The sequence below is a fragment of the Microtus oregoni genome, unplaced genomic scaffold (genome assembly GCF_018167655.1).
Source record: "Microtus oregoni isolate MIOR12 unplaced genomic scaffold, Mior012 000144F_ref0000341, whole genome shotgun sequence".
NCBI lineage: Eukaryota > Metazoa > Chordata > Mammalia > Rodentia > Cricetidae > Microtus > Microtus oregoni.
Window position 1 is genome coordinate 1,390,911 of NW_024544794.1, and position 17,585 is coordinate 1,408,495.

The following is a 17,585-nucleotide window of genomic DNA, read 5'->3' on the forward strand; positions in this document are numbered from 1 at the left end:
GGGCGGACCTCTAACAAGTGCATGTTCACAGAGTGATAAATATTCAGAGAAACTATTCCAACTATTCCAGAGCCTGCCTACCCAGTCAGGTCAGGACTGAGCCTGCCCACTGAGCTTACAAATGCCGCTGGCTGTCAAATACAACGTCAAAGACAATGAGGAAGCCTGCAAGAAGTCAAACTCTTCCAGGCAACGAATGTTTTAGGTTTTAAGAAATTATTATAAAGGAGGCAATTCAATCTGAAGATCAACATATTCAGTATAAAAATGACATACAGATTGTGGTAGATTGAATAAGACATCCCCCGTCTATTTGAATACTTGGTTCCTAGTTGGAGGAACTATTTGGGAAGGGTCAGGAGGTGCGGCCTTGCTGGAAGTGTGTCGTGGGGCAGGCTGTGAGGTGTCAATAGCCCAGAGGCATTCCCAGCGCACCCCCTGCCTCTGTCCACAGCTCCAGAGCTCTCAGCTTTGCTCTGCCAGCACAAACTCCTTTCACCCTAAGCCCAGTTAAATACATCCTAAGTTGTCGTAACCATGGTAACCATGGTATTTTATCACAGCAGTAGAAATGTAACTAACACACATATTAAGGTTACTTTTTAAGTACTTCTGGGATACAGAAAAATTTAAATTCCAACTGGGAAAGGTTTTTTAAAATCTCAGTGATTTATTACATTCAAGTTATCCTAATTTTCAATAATGAACAAAAATTGATAATTATTAAATTACTTTATGTGCCTCATTAAAATATAACATTTTCCATATATTGGAACTTAGGTGGTAATTTCCCCCAAATCAATCTCAATTCAAAGCTAACACGCTTCAAACTTGAAATGGCTAGGAACAATCTGGATTTTAAATAAGGTGTTTCTGGGCCCACTACTTGCCATTTGATCTAGACAGAGGTCCTTCACCATCACCAATCACCAGCTCAGAATTTCTGGAACGTTACTTATGCCCCAGCGTGCTAACTGGAAAAGGGATGAACTATCTGTCGGGCACCTGTGTCACAAGCTGAGCCCTCGCCAGAGCTCAGTGCAGCTCCTTCCCAACACAGCTGTCCACTGAGAACGCCAATGATGCCATTTAACTGGATGACAGAGTGTTGTTCCTACAAAACCTGGAGTTTTATGCATCGGAAAGACTTCATAAGGACAAGTCACACACACACACACACACACACACACACACACACACACACCACGTTGAACTGGTAAAGGAAAGACCAGAAAGAAAAAAAAAAGATCTTAATCACTTGGGGTAATTCCACACTCAGACTGTTGGCATCTTGAAGGTCCCATTTTAGTTTAATAAAACTAAACCCAAACCTGCTGGGGATGTAGTTACATGGTAAGAGCATTTAGCACACACTGGTTCTGGATGTAGCTAAGTGGTAAGAGCATTTAGCACACACTGGTTCTGGATGTAGTTATGTTGTAAGAGCATTTAGAGCATACTGGTTCTGGATGTAGTTACGTGGTAAGAGCATTTAGCACACACTGGCTCTGGATGTAGTTACGTGGTAAGAGCATTTAGCACACACTGGCTCTGGATGTAGTTAAGTGGTAAGAGCATTTAGCACACACTGGTTCTGGATGTAGTTACGTTGTAAGAGCATTTAGAGTATACTGGCTCTGGATGTAGTTATGTGGTAAGAGCATTTAGCACACACTGGCTCTGGCTTCATTCCCGAGTATTCCCCCTTAAGCAGTAAAATAAAATACAATTCGACACCCTGAACCCAGGCATAGTAGCAACTGACCATAACCCCAGCTCTTAAAAAGCTGAGGCAGGAGAGTGAAAAAGTTCAAAGCCAAGCTGGACATGGTAGTACATGCCTGTGGTCTTAGGACTAGGAAGGTAGAGAGCTAGATTATTGTCGGTTCAAGGCCAGTCTGGGCTACGGGAACTCTACCTCAATAAATAAATACATTAATTAGTAATTAGCAAAGAAAAAGTTCAAGTTTAACGGAGTACATTACAAGTCCTTGTCTCAAAACATAAGACCAAAAAGTCATCCAATGGAAAAGAGCTAAATAAAGATTACTGTACAAAAATAATGACCCATTAGTTTAAAAAAAAATCAATATTTTAAAAAAAGAAAAAAGCAAAGGAAATGTTGAATGGATTTCAATTTAAAAATTCATGTCTTAAAAGGCACCGAAATTCACACACACACACACACACACACACACACACACAAATACAAGCAATGAAGCCCCATTTCTTTTTTTTGTTTGTTTTTTTTTTTTTTTCGAGACAGGGTTTCTCTGTGGTTTTGGAGCCTGTCCTGGAACTAGCTCTTGTAGACCAGGCTGGTCTCGAACTCACAGACATCCGCCTGCCTCTGCCTCCCGAGTGCTGGGATTAAAGGCGTGCGCCACCAACGCCCGGCTGAAGCCCCATTTCTGCAGACCCTATAATACGGAGACCAAATTTACAATTTTCTGCAGAGGGCATGGCATGGTCACGGCTCTGCAAACAAGCCACACTGGCAGGGTGACCTAACGTCCATCTGTTTATTCCAGACTTCCTGGAGTTTTCACTACTCCCATCTGTGTATCTGCAGGAAATTACTTTCTACTCTAGAGCTTAATTTAGAATGGTTTGGATCCTTCAAAGTTGGACGAAAGGTGCCATGCAAACAGACGGTAAATCTGAAAAACGTGATGCTATTTGATCAACAGAACTATTAACCGTGACTAACTCTGTCTGAGATGGCAGCTAGCTCTGGTAAGATGTCCATTTCACGATGTGCAGTGAACGCCGAAGCCAGCGTTTACTCTGAACTCTGTGCATCTGCAGAGATCAAGGAGTGGGCTTCTGATCACAGTACCTAGCAGGAGCCAGAGTACCCTTTTAAACATACTCTGTGCGCAAGAGGATTGGCGAGGCGGCTCAGGGAGTAAACCCGATGACCTGAGTTCAATCTCTGGGACCGGTATGGTGAAAGGAGAGCCGGCCCCCAAGAGTTGTTCTCTGACCTCCACATGCTCATCATGATGTGAGCACACCCACACACATCTAAATAAGTAACTTTACACATTATGATAGGAAGGCAAACTGTGTTGGGAACATTATTTCAAGGTGTGTTACTTTTGTTTATGTTGCATTTGTTTAGCTCTGTGAAGCTGTGATACTTTGCCTGTCTAGAACGCCTGTGGTCTAATAAAGAGCTGAATGGCCAATGGCAAGGCAGGAGAAAGGATAGGCGGGGCTGGCAGGCAGAGAGAATATATAGAAGGAGAAAACTGGGAGAAAGGGTTTGGAGAAGAAGTAGGCCAAGAAGGAGGAGGATACCAGGGGCCAGCCATCCAGCTACACAACAATCCACAGATTTACAGAAGTAAGAGAAAGAAAAAGCCAAGAGGCAAAAGGCAGAGGGGATAATAAAAATTAAGAAAAGCGGGCAAGAAACAAGCCAAGCTAAGGCCAGACATTTATAACTAAGAATTAAAGTCTCCATGTGTGATTCCTTTGGGAGCTGGGTAGTGGGGGCCCCCAAAAGGGTCCAGCATCATACTGCTACAAAACTCGGCATGGTGACACACTTCTTTAATCCCAGCAACACAGAAGGCAGAGGTGGGCAGATCAAAAGTTAAAACCAGCCTCAGCTATAGCAAGTTCAGGCTGCCCTGGGCTCCACAGGACTCCTGGCCTTGTTTCAAAAAAATGTTAAAACCAAAAACAGGAAAGCAATAAAACAAAGGAGCCAAGTGTATCGTAAACTCTGAAAGGAATTCACAGATTACATAGCGGCACTAGTTGACTCGAACACAAAATTACTAGATTTTCAAGTAGCCATCCACAATTTTTTTGTCTACACACACACAAAAAGAAAAAGTTTTAAAAAATGGAGTTAAGAGACATAACTATAGTCCAGGTTGCTTTGAAATCTGCAATCCTCCTGCCTCAACCTTGTAAATTCTGAGATTACATGTATGAGCCACTCACTATACCTAACTAGTGTTTTCCTTTTGAAGTCTGAGTTAGTTGCAATTTGTTATAATGTATTAAACCAGAGTTCACACTGAGGATACAGTAACTAGTGATTTAAGAGACTCTGGTATGGTACCGGGTAAAATCCTGGAGTCCTGGTCACTGTGTTTACATGTGGATCAAGGCATGCGTGGACTCCAACATCTACAAATATCCCAGATGCCAACAACCGCTTCTTGCCGCTGACACCTTTAGCGAGCATGCACGGCTGAGGATGGCAGACCTGCAAGGACTGACACGCGAATCGGCTGGAAACCTGTCATGGACACTTCAAATTCTAACCTCCCTCCCCAAAAACACTCTCTAAAATGGCTTAGAAACCTACTTACGACTTATGATTCTCCGCTAGCGGGAAACTGTCCTAACTCCGTCTTCACTCATTTAAAGCTGCTGGAGATCGGAAAGCGTGAACTTTTTACGCCTCGTGTCCACACTAACCACTGCAAACAAGCTGACTAGATTTGAAGGAGAACCTACATGCAAGGCACAGCCCTTGATCTGAAGTTGCAGGTGGCTGTCCCAATACTCAGTTTATAGTCTTTCTTTCCTTTTTACTTTTGCTAGGTTTTAAAACATTATTTATTTGTTTAATGTGTGGAGGTCAGAGGACAAATTCTGGAAACCAGTCTCCTTTCACCATGTGGGTCAAGGGAACTGAACGAATGTGGTCAGGCTTGGTACCTTTACCCTCTGAATCTTTCCCTCCAGCCAACCCTTCTTTCAATGGCTTGCAGCTTTAACCCAGACCTACCAAACTCACTTCTGTCAGAATCCTCTAAAAGTAAAGGTGTGTGGCCATGGCACCAGAAATGCCCAAGAATGCTCTCACTTAGGTTCTTTCTGTACCTATTGCACAGTTTGAAAATTTGGGTTTTCCAGGCCGGGTGATGGTGGCGCACGCCTTTAATCCCAGCACTCGGGAGGCAGAGGCTGGTGGATCTCTGTGAGTTCGAGACCAGCCTGGTTTACAGAGCTAGTTCCAGGACAGGCTCCAAAGCTACAGAGAAACCCTGTCTCAAAAAACCAAAAAAAAAGAAAAGAAAATTTGGGTTTTCCAAAATAAGTAAAATTCTCAGGAAATATTTTATAATATTGCCATAGCAATAAGAGGCATAAGTTGTTGCACTGTCTTGGAATTTGACATTTAATTGTTAGAATTAAAATATCTCAGGATAATGCATTTATTAACAAATGTAACCAATTCAAAATAAGATGCTAATGACCTCATAAAATTTTGGTAGCTTTGTAAGTCAGGCTATATCCAAATTCCTTCCAGAGAACTGTGGATGAATCTGCTCCCAGCACTTTAAGAGTTCAAGATGGGTTTGTGTTCGACCCTCCCGAGAACCCCTAGCATTCTGACTCCGCTGCAGCTTCCAAGCAGGGCTCACGACTTATGTATCGTTGCCTAGGATACATAAGGCTAACCGCCCCCCCCCCCCCCGCCCCGCACCAAAGACTCTGGATCAGTTACTGTTGTTTTAAACTCATCTAATCACATAAAAACCAGAACTCCAGCAATATCTCACCATACCCTTTACCCTGACAGTCCAACTGCCCAAGGTAGGGGTATGTGCAGAAGCACACACGTGTAATCCCAGCAGCCCAGAAAGTAGGGGTATGTGCAGAAGCACACACGTGGAATCCCAGCAGCCCAGAAAGTAGGGGTGTGTGGTAGCACACACGTGTAATCCCAGCAGTCCAGAAGCTGAAGCAGGAGAATCAAGAATTCTAGACCAGCCTAAACTACAAATCAAGACCCTGTCTCAAAAATATATAAATGTGGTTTGTGAATACTATTCAAGTTTTCTTCCCAAATTACCTCGGGTTTATTTTTCAATTTACACCAAATTATATTCAATTTAACACCAAATTACCTGTTGAACACTACTATAGATACTATTTTCGAATTTTCAAGAAACTTATTATATTTATTTATTATTTTTCACGAGGACAACTCGAGGCTGTCAGCTCAGTCCTTTTATCACTGGGTTTCAGGAATTGACTAAAGCCATCAGGTTTGATGATGAGTACCTTTACCCACTGAGTCATCTCACTGGGCCATGTTTGCAAATTTTAAGATTATAAAACAGCTTTGATTTAACTACAAACTCTAAATCTACCAATACTAGTCATAATTGAGGAAGTAACAAATATTGACTAGGTGTAGATTATATCAGCATATTTTCCATATTAAAATACCTTTATGAAATGCCAAAGTTACTGGAGGACAACTTGAAATCATTTTTTTCTCTAAATAAAAATCATAAAATTATTTCTTAAAATGAAGAATAGTTGTTCTATCAGAGACGGTCAATAGAGAAGCCTATGTCTTCTTTAGGGTCCTACTATCTATTGGTGGCTCTAAAGAGAGAAGCTTGTGCCCATCCTTAGATGTCTCTCGCCCACTCTTTTAATGCCATGCTTAAATCTGTGTTATACCCTTTTCTTAATAAACTCCAATTTTGCTCCTTTCAAAATATTATTGCTCCTATTGCTTAGAAAGCAAAGGTCACTATGTAGCCTGACTCACGATGTACTAGAAGAAATGAGTAACTATACAGTTAATAGATATTGGTCATTTCCCATGGCCCGGGAACCACAATAAATGATGCATGAGCCATACATGTAAAAGTACCAACACCAAGAAAGTCTGGGGTAGAGATAAAAAAACTGAGGCAAAGAGCCTCAAAGACAGATGTGTTCAAGATATTCCAAAGCCTAAATAAAACTCTTAACCACTGCACTTCTTTTACCAAGGTTAAAATATTAATTTCACTCATTGTATGGCGGTGACCGCCTATAATCCCGACACTGAGAATGCTGAGGCAGGAGGGGAGCCACAAGTTCTAGGCCAGACTGAGCTACACAGCGAATCGCTGAATCAAAAATACGAAATAAAGGGGACTGGAGAGATGGCTCAGTGGTTAAGAGCACTGCCTGCTCTTCCAAAGGTCCTGAGTTCAATTCCCAGCAACCACATGGTGGCTCACAACCATCTGGAATGAGGTCTGGTGTCCTCTTCAGGCCTGCAGACATACACACAGAATATTGTATACATAATAAATAAATAAATATTTATAAAAAAATACGAAATAAAGAGCAAAATTTTCACTGACCTCAATTACCTAACACATGTATATAATAAACACACAAAAACAGAAAAGTACGGCTTTGCTGCATTTCTGTGCCTGCTGAGAAAAAAAAAAAAAAACAAAACCTACATCACACAGTGTTTCCTTGACAGCCATCTAAAGACCCGTTAGAAATGTAAGAGCAATAGACGAACAACCTGAATTTGGGTACAGCAGTTATTCCCTCCCTTCCATCCCAAACCAAAAAGAAAGCGCGGTTCCTTGGCCACCCCAGTTCAACCAGTGTGCTTTTCCTCTCTGGTCACCACAGAAATCCTTGCTTGCTTATGCAGCTTGCTTCTACAAACCCACAGCTGCCTGTCTGCAAAACAGCCCTGTTGCCTGGAGGACCAACATCAGTGTGAGGACCATTTCCTCCAGATCGCCCCTGTGTTCTTTTCTTGTCTTCAGGATGCTTATTCTCTCCTCTGGAGGATTATTGCATAGGATTTGGCCAAACTACCAATTACTATTTTTATTTTCCACAAACGCTATTTCCAGCCACCAAAAGCTCCCAAAAGCCCCCGTCCACTTCTCACCGCGATCTGCATCCTGGGGGCAAACCCACCTCGGGCACTCAGCGAGGTTCAGCCGCTTGCCAGCCCCGCGCCCGCTGCGGGCATTCAAGAAACCCTCCCGAGCGAACGGGCGGAAAGCAGCGTGGGCGGAGGCGGGAAGAGGGGACACGGAGGAATCCCACAGCCGGACCACGGCAGCAGCAGGGACCCGGGCCGAGCCACCGCGTCCGGGGCTCCTCCACAGACAATCGCGGTGCCCGCAGGCCAGCGCAGTGCCCGCTCGCACACCTCGGCCGCCCGCCTTCCGACCCAGGGACGTCCCGGACCCGCACCGGCTCACCTGACGCTGCCTAAGCTCCGCGCTCTCGCCCGCCCGCCCGCCAGGCGCGACTCCGGACCGCACCGCGGGGGGGGACGCCGGATCAGCTGATTCACGGGGGCGGGGCCTCCGAGCAGGGGCGGGGCTAGAGGAGGCGGGCCCGCGGAGTGGGTGGAGCCAACGGGAGCTGGTGACGGCGTCCGGCAGGAATCAAGATTGCTTGGGACGCAGCAGCGACTGCAGGCAAGAGACTGAGGTAAGGCGGAACCATTGGTCCTAGGGCGCACTTTAGCGGCAACGGAAGACTTAGGGAACGGACCGGGCGGCCTCCGCGTTTCCACGGTAACGGTGGGCCGCGCTAGGGGTGGGAGGTTACTGCAAGTTTGATTGCCTCCTCGAAACTGTGAAAGATGCAAGAAAAAAAAGAAAAGAAAGAAAGAAAAAAGAAGGAAGGAAGGAAAAAAGAAAGAAAGAAAGATAGATCTTACCTCGTGGAGCATGACTGCACACGTCTGCAAGCCCAGCACTTGTGAGGCCGAGATCAGCAGGATCAGAAATTGGAGGCCAGCCGCACAGCCAGCCTGAGCTAGGCGAGACCCTGTCTCAAGAAAAATAACAAAAAATTGAAAACACGAACTGTCTTCAAGCTTCGTTTATTCATTGCCCCCTAACGAAGATCGCTTCCCCCCCCCCGCATGACGTCATGTCTTCACGAGTGTGCGTGTGCCGTGCGTCCACCCCAAAGGGTAGATCAAGGCGGGAAGCGATGAGTTGTCCTCCGTCACGATTCCCTCGGGGCTCCTCTATAATATACAACGTTGAAATGGTTTTTCGTGCCTCACAGTTCCGCAGCAATCCGTGCTTGTCCTGGTTCCAGGACTCTGCGTCAGTCAGCTCTCCCTGGAACATTACCCGGGAACATAGCAAGAGCGAACTCTGCTGCTAGGCAGTGTGCAGCGCTGGACCTACAAACTGACACTCCATTTAAGATAGATACATACTCCGAATCTAAAGTCCTGCATACAGGGCTCCAACTGGTTCCTCCAACCTGACTACATTAGGAAGAAACAAAGGGCTCAGTCCAATGACTGAGTCCCCTCCCCACCCCACCACAAGGTTTAAATAATAAACGGCAAGGGATATGCTCAGGTTTGGTTCTGCTCATCATGAACACCAAACCTCAGCTCTTGATCTGTCCTGCAAAGCGGACTGACTAGTTGTCCGCTGTTCCCTCTGGTTTCAACAGGAACTCATCTTTTCCATCCCCAACAAGAGACTCTTGAGGAAATTCTAATTCTTGGGTCCCGTTACCCTACTAGTTTAATAGCCTAAAGGAGGGGCACAAGTGTCTCCCCTTAGAACACCTGCACCCCTCTCAGGATGGTCACACAGCTTCAACTGAGACATCCATGTGGCCAAACTGTATTTCTGAGCCTAAAACAGTCCCATCTGTACACCACGCTCACATTCATCTCTAGTTCCCTGCCCAGGTAACCCCACCTTCACACTCCCTAACCTCTTCCTGAACTCTAGCCTACCCACCTCTTTTAATAAAAATAAAAAATAAAAATAAAATCTTCATCTACATTTCTGAGGAAAGGGGACTCCTGAAGGTGAATTTCCTTCCCTTTCCCTAAGTACTGTTGAAAATCTCCCTGCAGCTTAAGCCTTCCTTTCCCACTTCTGGAAAGAGATATTGGGTCCTCCCAAACTAATCCTTCCCCTGTGTAAAGGAATCCTTCTAATCCATGTAGAGACTCGCCCAATTCTTAAAATTCCTTTCTTCCATCTCTCAGTTCCACTTCTCATTCTTTCTCTCCAATAAATGAACTGTTTTCATCTTTAGTTATTTTCTTTCTGCTTCATCTCCTGTGCAGCCTAACGTTCTACCTACTTTTTTTTTTTTTTGATTTTTCGAGACAGGGTTTCTCCGTAGCTTTTGGTTCCTGTCCTGGAACCAGCTCTTGTAGACCAGGCTGGCCTCGAACTCACAGAGATCCACCTGCCTCTGCCTCCCGAGTGCTGGGATTAAAGGCGTGCGCCACCACCGCCCGGCTCTACCTACTTTTTGTTGTTGTTGTTGTTTTGCTTTTCAAGACAGGGTTTCTCTGTGTTGCTCTGTGTTGGTATTCAGGCATCTGTGTTGGTCTGCCTTGGGGATTCTGACAGGAAACATCCTCAGCTGTAGCCAGTAAGAGTACCTTCCGTGCACATTCACTATGCTCCCTTTTGAAAGGGCCCTGCCTACTTCCTCTCTCTCTCTCTCTCTCTCTCTCTCTCTCTCTCTCCTCTTCTGCTGGTTCTGTCCCGAGATCGGTCTCCTCTATTTTTATGTTCCCTTTCCCCTAATAAAAAGAAAACCCTCCAAGTGAACTCTGTCTCGCGAAGTCTTACTCTTGCACACTGCTTTTTTTTTTTTTGGATGTTATGGAATTCATTTTGTGGACAAAGCTAGCCTCCAACTCAGAGATCTGCCTCCCTCCCTCCCGAGTGCTGGGATTAAAGTCGTGCATCACCACCATCTGGCAAAAGACTCCAAACTGTTACAGAAATGTAAAGGGGTTGGTTTGAGAGAATGGGGGGGGCTGCTGTGGAGATTGTTCTGAGGACTCTCCTCCCCTTTAAGACTGTATCAGTCTTAGATCTCCACGTATTGTTCCAGTTTAATGCCACCTCTGCTTCCGCTTTTTAATCTCACAGTCTTTGTCGTCACAATCTGCAATCTCTGTTTGTTCTGGTCTGCTGAAGGCAGATGTCACCTACAGTCCTGCAACAGAACCATTCTGTGCCCTCATTCAAAGAGGATAGGAACCTGTCAGGGAGGCACACACCTTAATCCCAGCACTCAGGTGAGAGAGGCAGGTTCAAAGCCATCCTGGTTCACGGAGAAAATTCCAGAACAGCCAGGGTTACACAAATAAACCCACAGGGCAGGGAACCCTGACTGCTCTTTGGACTGGAGAGGGAGGGGGAAGAGGAGTGGGGGGGAGGGAAATGGGAGGAGGTGGAAATTTTTAATAAAAAAAAATACTGGGGGCTGGAGAAATGGCTCAGTGGTTAAGAGCACTGCCTGCTCTTCTAAAGGTCCTGAGTTCAATTCCCGGCAACCACATGGTGGCTCACAACCATCTGTAATGAGATCTGATGCCCCCTTCTGGCCTGCAGGCATACATGCAGACAGAATATTGTATACATAATAAATAAATAAATATTTAAAAAAAATACTGGTCTAGCCGGGCAGTGGTGGCACATGCCTTTAATCCCAGCACTTGGGAGGCAGAGGCAGGCGGATCTCTGTGAGTTCGAGGCCAGCCTGGTCTACAAGAGCTAGTTCCAGGACAGGCACCAAAAAGCTACAGAGAAACCTTGTCTCGAAAAAAAAAATAGAACAAAACAGCGGTCTAAGGTTTTTTGTTTTTCTTTTGTTTTTGTTTTTTTAAGATTTGTTTAGCACTCACTTCCTGTTGCCCTTGGATGAAGATGTAGAATTCCCCAGCACCATTTCTCCTGCACACTGCTGTACTCCCAGCTGCCCTGATACTAAAGGACTAAACTTCTGAATCCATGAGATGGAGGAGGTGAAGGTTCTGCCAGGGTCGTCCGGCCAGAGCCACAGAGCGTTGCCTCCAAGTCTGTCCTCTTTCTCTAGCAGTCAGAGAAGAAAAGCAGGTCACTCCTGCTGTCTGGGCCAAGACCAACTTACAAAGCACTCTCCAGACAATGACAACACCTGCACCAGCTCCTAGGACTTCACCATTGGTACCAAATCTCCTAGATCAAGGACACCTATCAGCCAAAATCTGGTTATCTCTGCTCTTGTGTCCCAACTATATACCCAGGCCTCACCTGTACAACTAGGGCCCTTCTCTGTTCCATTCTTCCTGGCAGTGAATGACTCTTCCCATGACTAACTCCATTCATAGGGCCAATAATAACAAAATATTTTTTCTCCTGACCACCTGCCTTCTCCTCTCCCTCAAGAAACTGCTGCCTGAACCGTCCAGAGAGATGGCTCAGCGGTTAAAAAGCACTGTTCATAGAGCTAGTTCCAGGACAGGAACCAAAAGCTACGGAGAAACACTGTCTCGAAAAATCACAAATAAATAAATAAATAAATAAATAAACAAACAAACAAACAAATAAAAGCACTGTTCATTTCCCGATTGCCCTTCCTTTCCAGAGGACCCGAGTTTGATTCCCTGCTCCCACACGGTGGCTCGCAGCCATCCGTTCCGTCCTGAGCTCTGGCGCCCTCTTGTGGAAAAAAAATAGCTGCCTGAAGTCTCCAGGATGGCAGTAAACTGGATGCCATTCCAGCCGCACCTCTCGCTGAGCGTGAGCCCTCCAACTCCCAGTTCTCCCCTCTCCCACGTTGCCCCATGCCCACAGGAAGCAGCCAGACTTGAGCCGATGCCTTTTTATCCAAGGAGTCTAAAGTGTTAGGTTGAGGAACTTCACTTCTGATTTTTGAGCCACCGTCTCCCCACTTGGCTACCACAGAAGACAGTTTATGGCGGAGCAAACGGACTTGGGGGGGGGGGGTAGGGTTAAGAGCTGGTAAGGACTGTATTTCTGAAGAGAGGACGTGAACTGAATGTTTTGCACAAAGGTTTGAAATGCTCGATTTTTCAAGGTCATTGTTCAAGCCTGTGCATTTCAGGCACGGCGGAGGGCAGCCAGGGTGGTGTGGCCATAGGCGAGCATCGCAGCCCCAGCTGTCTGAGTTGATGCTAGCGACTGTCAGGCTGAAGATAGGTTGGAGACTCAGAAAAATTTATAAACAACTGAATAACACAAAGAAAAAAATTAAAAAAGAGATATGTGTAAAGGCGAGGAAAAGACTACCTGAGGTGGGATCAGGTCAGCTCTGAACTGCAAAGTCTAAGGAAAGCTGGAGCGTGTGCCGAGGCTTGGAGTTTGGAAGAAAAGTTTGACCTAGTCAGTTCTCATCTCAGCCACCAGGTGGTGCTGTTGGTACAAGGCTGTCCTCGTCCCAAAACCAGGGTCAGAAGGGGCTCGGGCACCCTTGGAATGGGACGGGAGCGGGAGTTTCGTGAGGTCTCACACAGAGTTCCTGGTGATCAGATTTTACCGCACATTTATTTTTTGCAATTTGCATTTATTTGTATTTACATACCCACAACACATGCATCTTGGAAAGTAGAAATAACTTCCAGTGTGTATCTTAAATAATGGTCCTAACCCTACTTTTTAGACTGGAGTGTGCACCGCCGTGTTAAAGGACCAGGATGCAAGCTAGGTTGTTCCATTAGGACGGAGCAGAAGCTGTCAGGCAATGCTAAAGACAGCCGGGACCTTTTCAAGCACAGAAATTAGCAACGTCTTTTGTGTCATTTCTTTACGGCCAGAGTAATTTGGTAACTTGGTAACTTGGTATAGTCACTGCTCTTCGTTTTCTTCCTTCGCTTAACGATGTACAGTGACGATCAATCACTTGGTCATCAAGTAAAGATCTTGTTCTACTTCTGGGCTTCCATTCTGTGGCTGTTAGGGATTATTTTTAACACTTATGATCACATTTTTTCATGTTAGTAGTGTGGAACATCTGTGATTATCCACATATTCAATAAAAAATCCTTAGATCCTATCCCCCCAAAATTGTTAAATTTAATAAAAAGCAGAATGGAAATTGAAGAAATACACAAGCTCTCAAATAAAACACAGTAATTTGAATCTACAACATTTGAGAGAGGAAAAGCAACAGCCAAAATATGATAGAGAACCTAAACTGAGAGAGAGAGAGAGCCTGGATATAGCGCACACACCTGTAATCCCAGCCGCACTCAGAGGTGGAGGCAGGAGGACCAGGAATTCATCGGCACCCTTGGCTACATATCAAGTTCAAATCCAGTCTACACTGCATGAGGCTTTCTCAAAACATCAAATCAATAGATAAATAAAAAGTAAATGAATGAACGAACGAACGGAGGCTACCACTGTTCCTAACCCAGCTTCCCGGGAAAGAAGACGGAAGAGAAAGAGGAGGAGCAGTAAACTCTAGCCCAGGGTAACAGGAGGGGAAGGAAGAGGGCGAAACAGGCAGGGCTAAACCACCCTGAGCTGGCCCTAGGGGTCTTGCTGCAGAGTTGAGCGCCCTGGCTCAGTCTGGGTCAGTCGGTTTAGGCAGCGACAGTGCGCATGCCTGGGGCGGGCTGGGCCTCCTCTGGGACTTCCATCAGACTGCAGAAGGCCTCAGGCTAGTCGGTCTGCAGCACAAACTGCTCTGACCTACAGTTTGCCGGGAAATCATCGCAATCCCCGTCCATATTAGAAGTCTTTGGTAACAGGAACAATCGCTTTGGACCCAGAGCTGGAAAACATTTTCAAAGGTCATCTGATGTTTTTCCTCGAACGTCAGAAAACCATGAATTATTTAATTTTTGGAAATTCTGACGGATATTTTAGTTTTCCCTTCAGTAGCGCTCTCTAGTACATAAACGGCAATTTAAACCTAAGTAATAAGCCATCTACACCCCTCCACACACACATATACAAAAAAATTAACAGGAAAAGTCAGATATTCTATTAGGCATATTTGTGAGCTAACACAAATGCTGGTCATTTAAAAAAAATTTTAAACTTATTTGGTAGGTTATGCCACCTGTAATTCTGGAAATTGGAAGGCTGAGGCAGGAGGCTTACCACAGGTGGGAAGCTACGGTGACGTACATAATGAGTTTCAGGCTAGCCAGGGCTACAGAGTAAAATACTCTCCAACCTACATACACATACCAACCTAAAATTTATGAAACTACCTTAACCCAGGCCTAGAACATAGGTTTTGTTTGGTTTTGTTTTTAGTTAGGTCTTAATATGTAGTCCAGGCTGGCCTCAGACTCAGGATCTTTCTGCCTCAGGTTCTAAAGTCTGCCACAGACTCCAGGCCTGTATCCCCATCCAGCTAGGATGTAATTTGTCTGTGATAAAGTCCACAATCTTTGAGGAAAGAACTAGCACTTCTTTAATTTTTTTTAATATTTCAGTGTCTTAATTAAGTGTATGCCACTTAATTAAGAAAACTGGCCAAAGTCAGTTCTCTCCTCCCATCTGAGGTTCTAACGCTGAACTGAGGTCAGGCGGCTTGGTGGTGGGGACATTTACCCAATGAACCATCTCACCAGCCCCGAAATGAACATTTCTGACAAAATTTATTATAATGAACAAGTGGAATGTGATGTCACTCAAGCTTTAACTGGATTTGAGGGGTAACAGTCTTTCTACCTTGTCTTTGTTCTGTGTGTGTCATTGGTCTCTCTTTATAAATGTCTCAATTTTTAGTAAATCATTGGCTAGACTTGCCTTAGATCTTATGTAGCAAATTGTTTCTCTTTTGCCTTTGTCTTGAGATACTCTGTAGCCCAGGCTGGCCTCCAATTCATGACAATCTTCTTACTTGTTTCCCAAGTGTTGAAAACACAGGTTTGGGCCCCATACCTTACTTTCTTGTAGAAATTTTGAAATAAAACTTAAAGTACATGCTCAAGATTAAATCCCACAAGGTTTAAAACTTAACGCCTGAAAGTTCAGATGTTAGATATCATTAATGCTGTTGTAACAATAAACATAGCTCTTTTTCTCAGAGAAATTTTTGTACATGTGTACAAGTAACCTACATCCTGTGGTTGGCATATTACAATGGCAATGATATTATGAGTGCCTCACAGAGCAAAAGTTCTGCCCAAGATCACAGACTACAAAGCAGTTTGATCCAGATTCCTGGAAATACCAAGTACTAATATGGTGTTTACATACACTAAACATTAACTATATGTATATTAAATGAACAAAGGGATGGGCGAAATGAGAAGATACCTTATGCACATGCAAGTGTGATCACACACACACACACACACAGAGAGAGAGAGAGAGAGAGAGAGAGAGAGAGAGAGAGAGATTCCCTCTTTATTTGAAAAAGAATCTTTCTACATAGTCCAGGCTGGTCTTGAACTCGCCATCCTCTTACTTCATCCTACAAAGCACTGAGATTACATGTGCACACACCTCGTTCAAACCGCTCTATCACTGACTCTCATCGCTGTTTGTGGCGTATTATCAACGTCGGTGTTTATTACATAGTGTCTGAATACATGAGAGAATGCCTGTAGCCTGTCAGACTAGAAGACGCACTTTAACTTGGAGGCAGAGGTGGAACAGGAAGCCTCAGCTTTCTTCCCATCATCCTTCCATTCTGTGGTTTCTTTGGCTCTAAAGGTCGCCTAGATGGCAAATTTGTTTTAATGTTAGAAAACAAGCCCGAGCCATGTGACTCACATCTGCAATCCCGGAACTAGAGAGGATGAGGCAGGAGGATTGCCTCAAATTCAAAGATAGCTGGGCTCTTGTGGGAGACATTGCCTTAAAAGAAAAAAAAATTAAAAACCAAGAGGTTTTCAGATGAAAGGAAGGGATGAAATGTTCCTGAGTTGACCCCCTCTAGTACAAGGGGAGTCCAATAAACACGTCAATGCGAATTCCCGAAAAGCAAGTGCAGTCACAGCACTGACTTGAGGCCAGAGTAAGTGCAGTCAATGTACCCAGTAAAATTCTCTCCAGGAAGAGCCTCCTTGTTTTCCGGTGTGCACATGCGAACGCCAGCCGCTGCGGTTTTGATGCGTAGCTCCTTGCGCTGATAAAAGCAAAAACTGCTGAAGTCATGAGGCTGCTCCAGACGGAGCCCTCGTGTGAGTCATGCTAAAGCTCCTCTCTGCTGACCTCTGGCAAAAAAGGGAGCGAAGGAGGACGGCAGAGGCGGATGGGGAGACGTTCAAGTGCGGGTTTTCTCCTTGAACCTGGACTATTATGGGTCAGGAGCTGTGTGCAAAGAGGCTACAGCCGGGATGCAGTTGCTACCACCGTTCGGAGGGAGGGGAAGCGCACAGCTGTCTGAGAAGCCAGCCTGGGAGCGCCGAGGCTGCTGCGTTCGAGGTATTTGTATCCCGGGAGGAGCATCTTTCTTTATTGGTAAACCAAGCAGTTCAGACAGACGCTCCCTTCTGCAGCAGGGTCTGAGTCCTCTGTGGTAGGTCTAAACTCATAAAAAAGAGAATTCTATTAAAGTCACAGAGGATTTATGGCCGTAGTTATCAAGTTTTGGGGTGTGCTTGTAAACCAGAAGAGGGGAGTAATCTTTGGCTTTGGTCTCTTTTGACTTGAAACAGAGAAAGTGGCTCTTCTCTGGACATCTCTGAGCCACTAAATGGCAGGGCTGAACCGTAAGAGGGCAAGCTGCCATACTGGTAGGTCCACCGGGGATTCTCAGTTTCAGTAATTATCTCCTGATTATTAGCAGTGCCTTACTAGATTATTCTAAGATATTACATTAAGCATGTAGGGAAGCGGTTGGGCATGGGGGAGACCGAGTTAAATGGAAAAATTTGGAAACACTCATCAAGGAGACTGAGTTAAATTATGCAGGCGGAGGAGAAATTTGGTATTTCAGTGATCGGTACCATGGTGGTCTCTAAGGGATCTGACTTTCAGGAGAGGAGCCTTTAGGGAGGGGAAGGAGCTTAGAAACAAACAAACAAACAAACACAACAGGCAAACAAAACCGAGAAAAGACTTCGCCAGCCACCAAAATTTGATTTTATA

The 17,585-nt window shown here is 45.0% G+C and overlaps 2 protein-coding genes across 5 annotated transcripts in view; one reads left to right on the top strand and one right to left on the bottom strand.

Annotated features, from left to right (window-relative positions):
• Positions 1–8,061, bottom strand: part of LOC121444852 (alsin) — a 54,236-nt gene extending 46,175 nt beyond the window's left edge. For 3 of the 4 annotated variants that reach the window (XM_041646771.1, XM_041646769.1, XM_041646772.1), the window contains exon 1: positions 7,995–8,061. The gene's annotated coding sequence lies outside the window, so the exon portion shown is untranslated. The other variant, XM_041646770.1, reaches the window with a different exon arrangement.
• An 8,732-nt stretch (positions 8,062–16,793) lies between these two features.
• The window catches only part of LOC121444851 (cyclin-dependent kinase 15), a 62,105-nt gene continuing 61,313 nt past the window's right edge, over positions 16,794–17,585 (top strand). The window contains exon 1 of the mRNA XM_041646768.1: positions 16,794–16,919. Within this exon, the coding sequence (XP_041502702.1) occupies positions 16,794–16,919 (126 nt within the window). The remainder of the gene's footprint in view (positions 16,920–17,585) is intronic.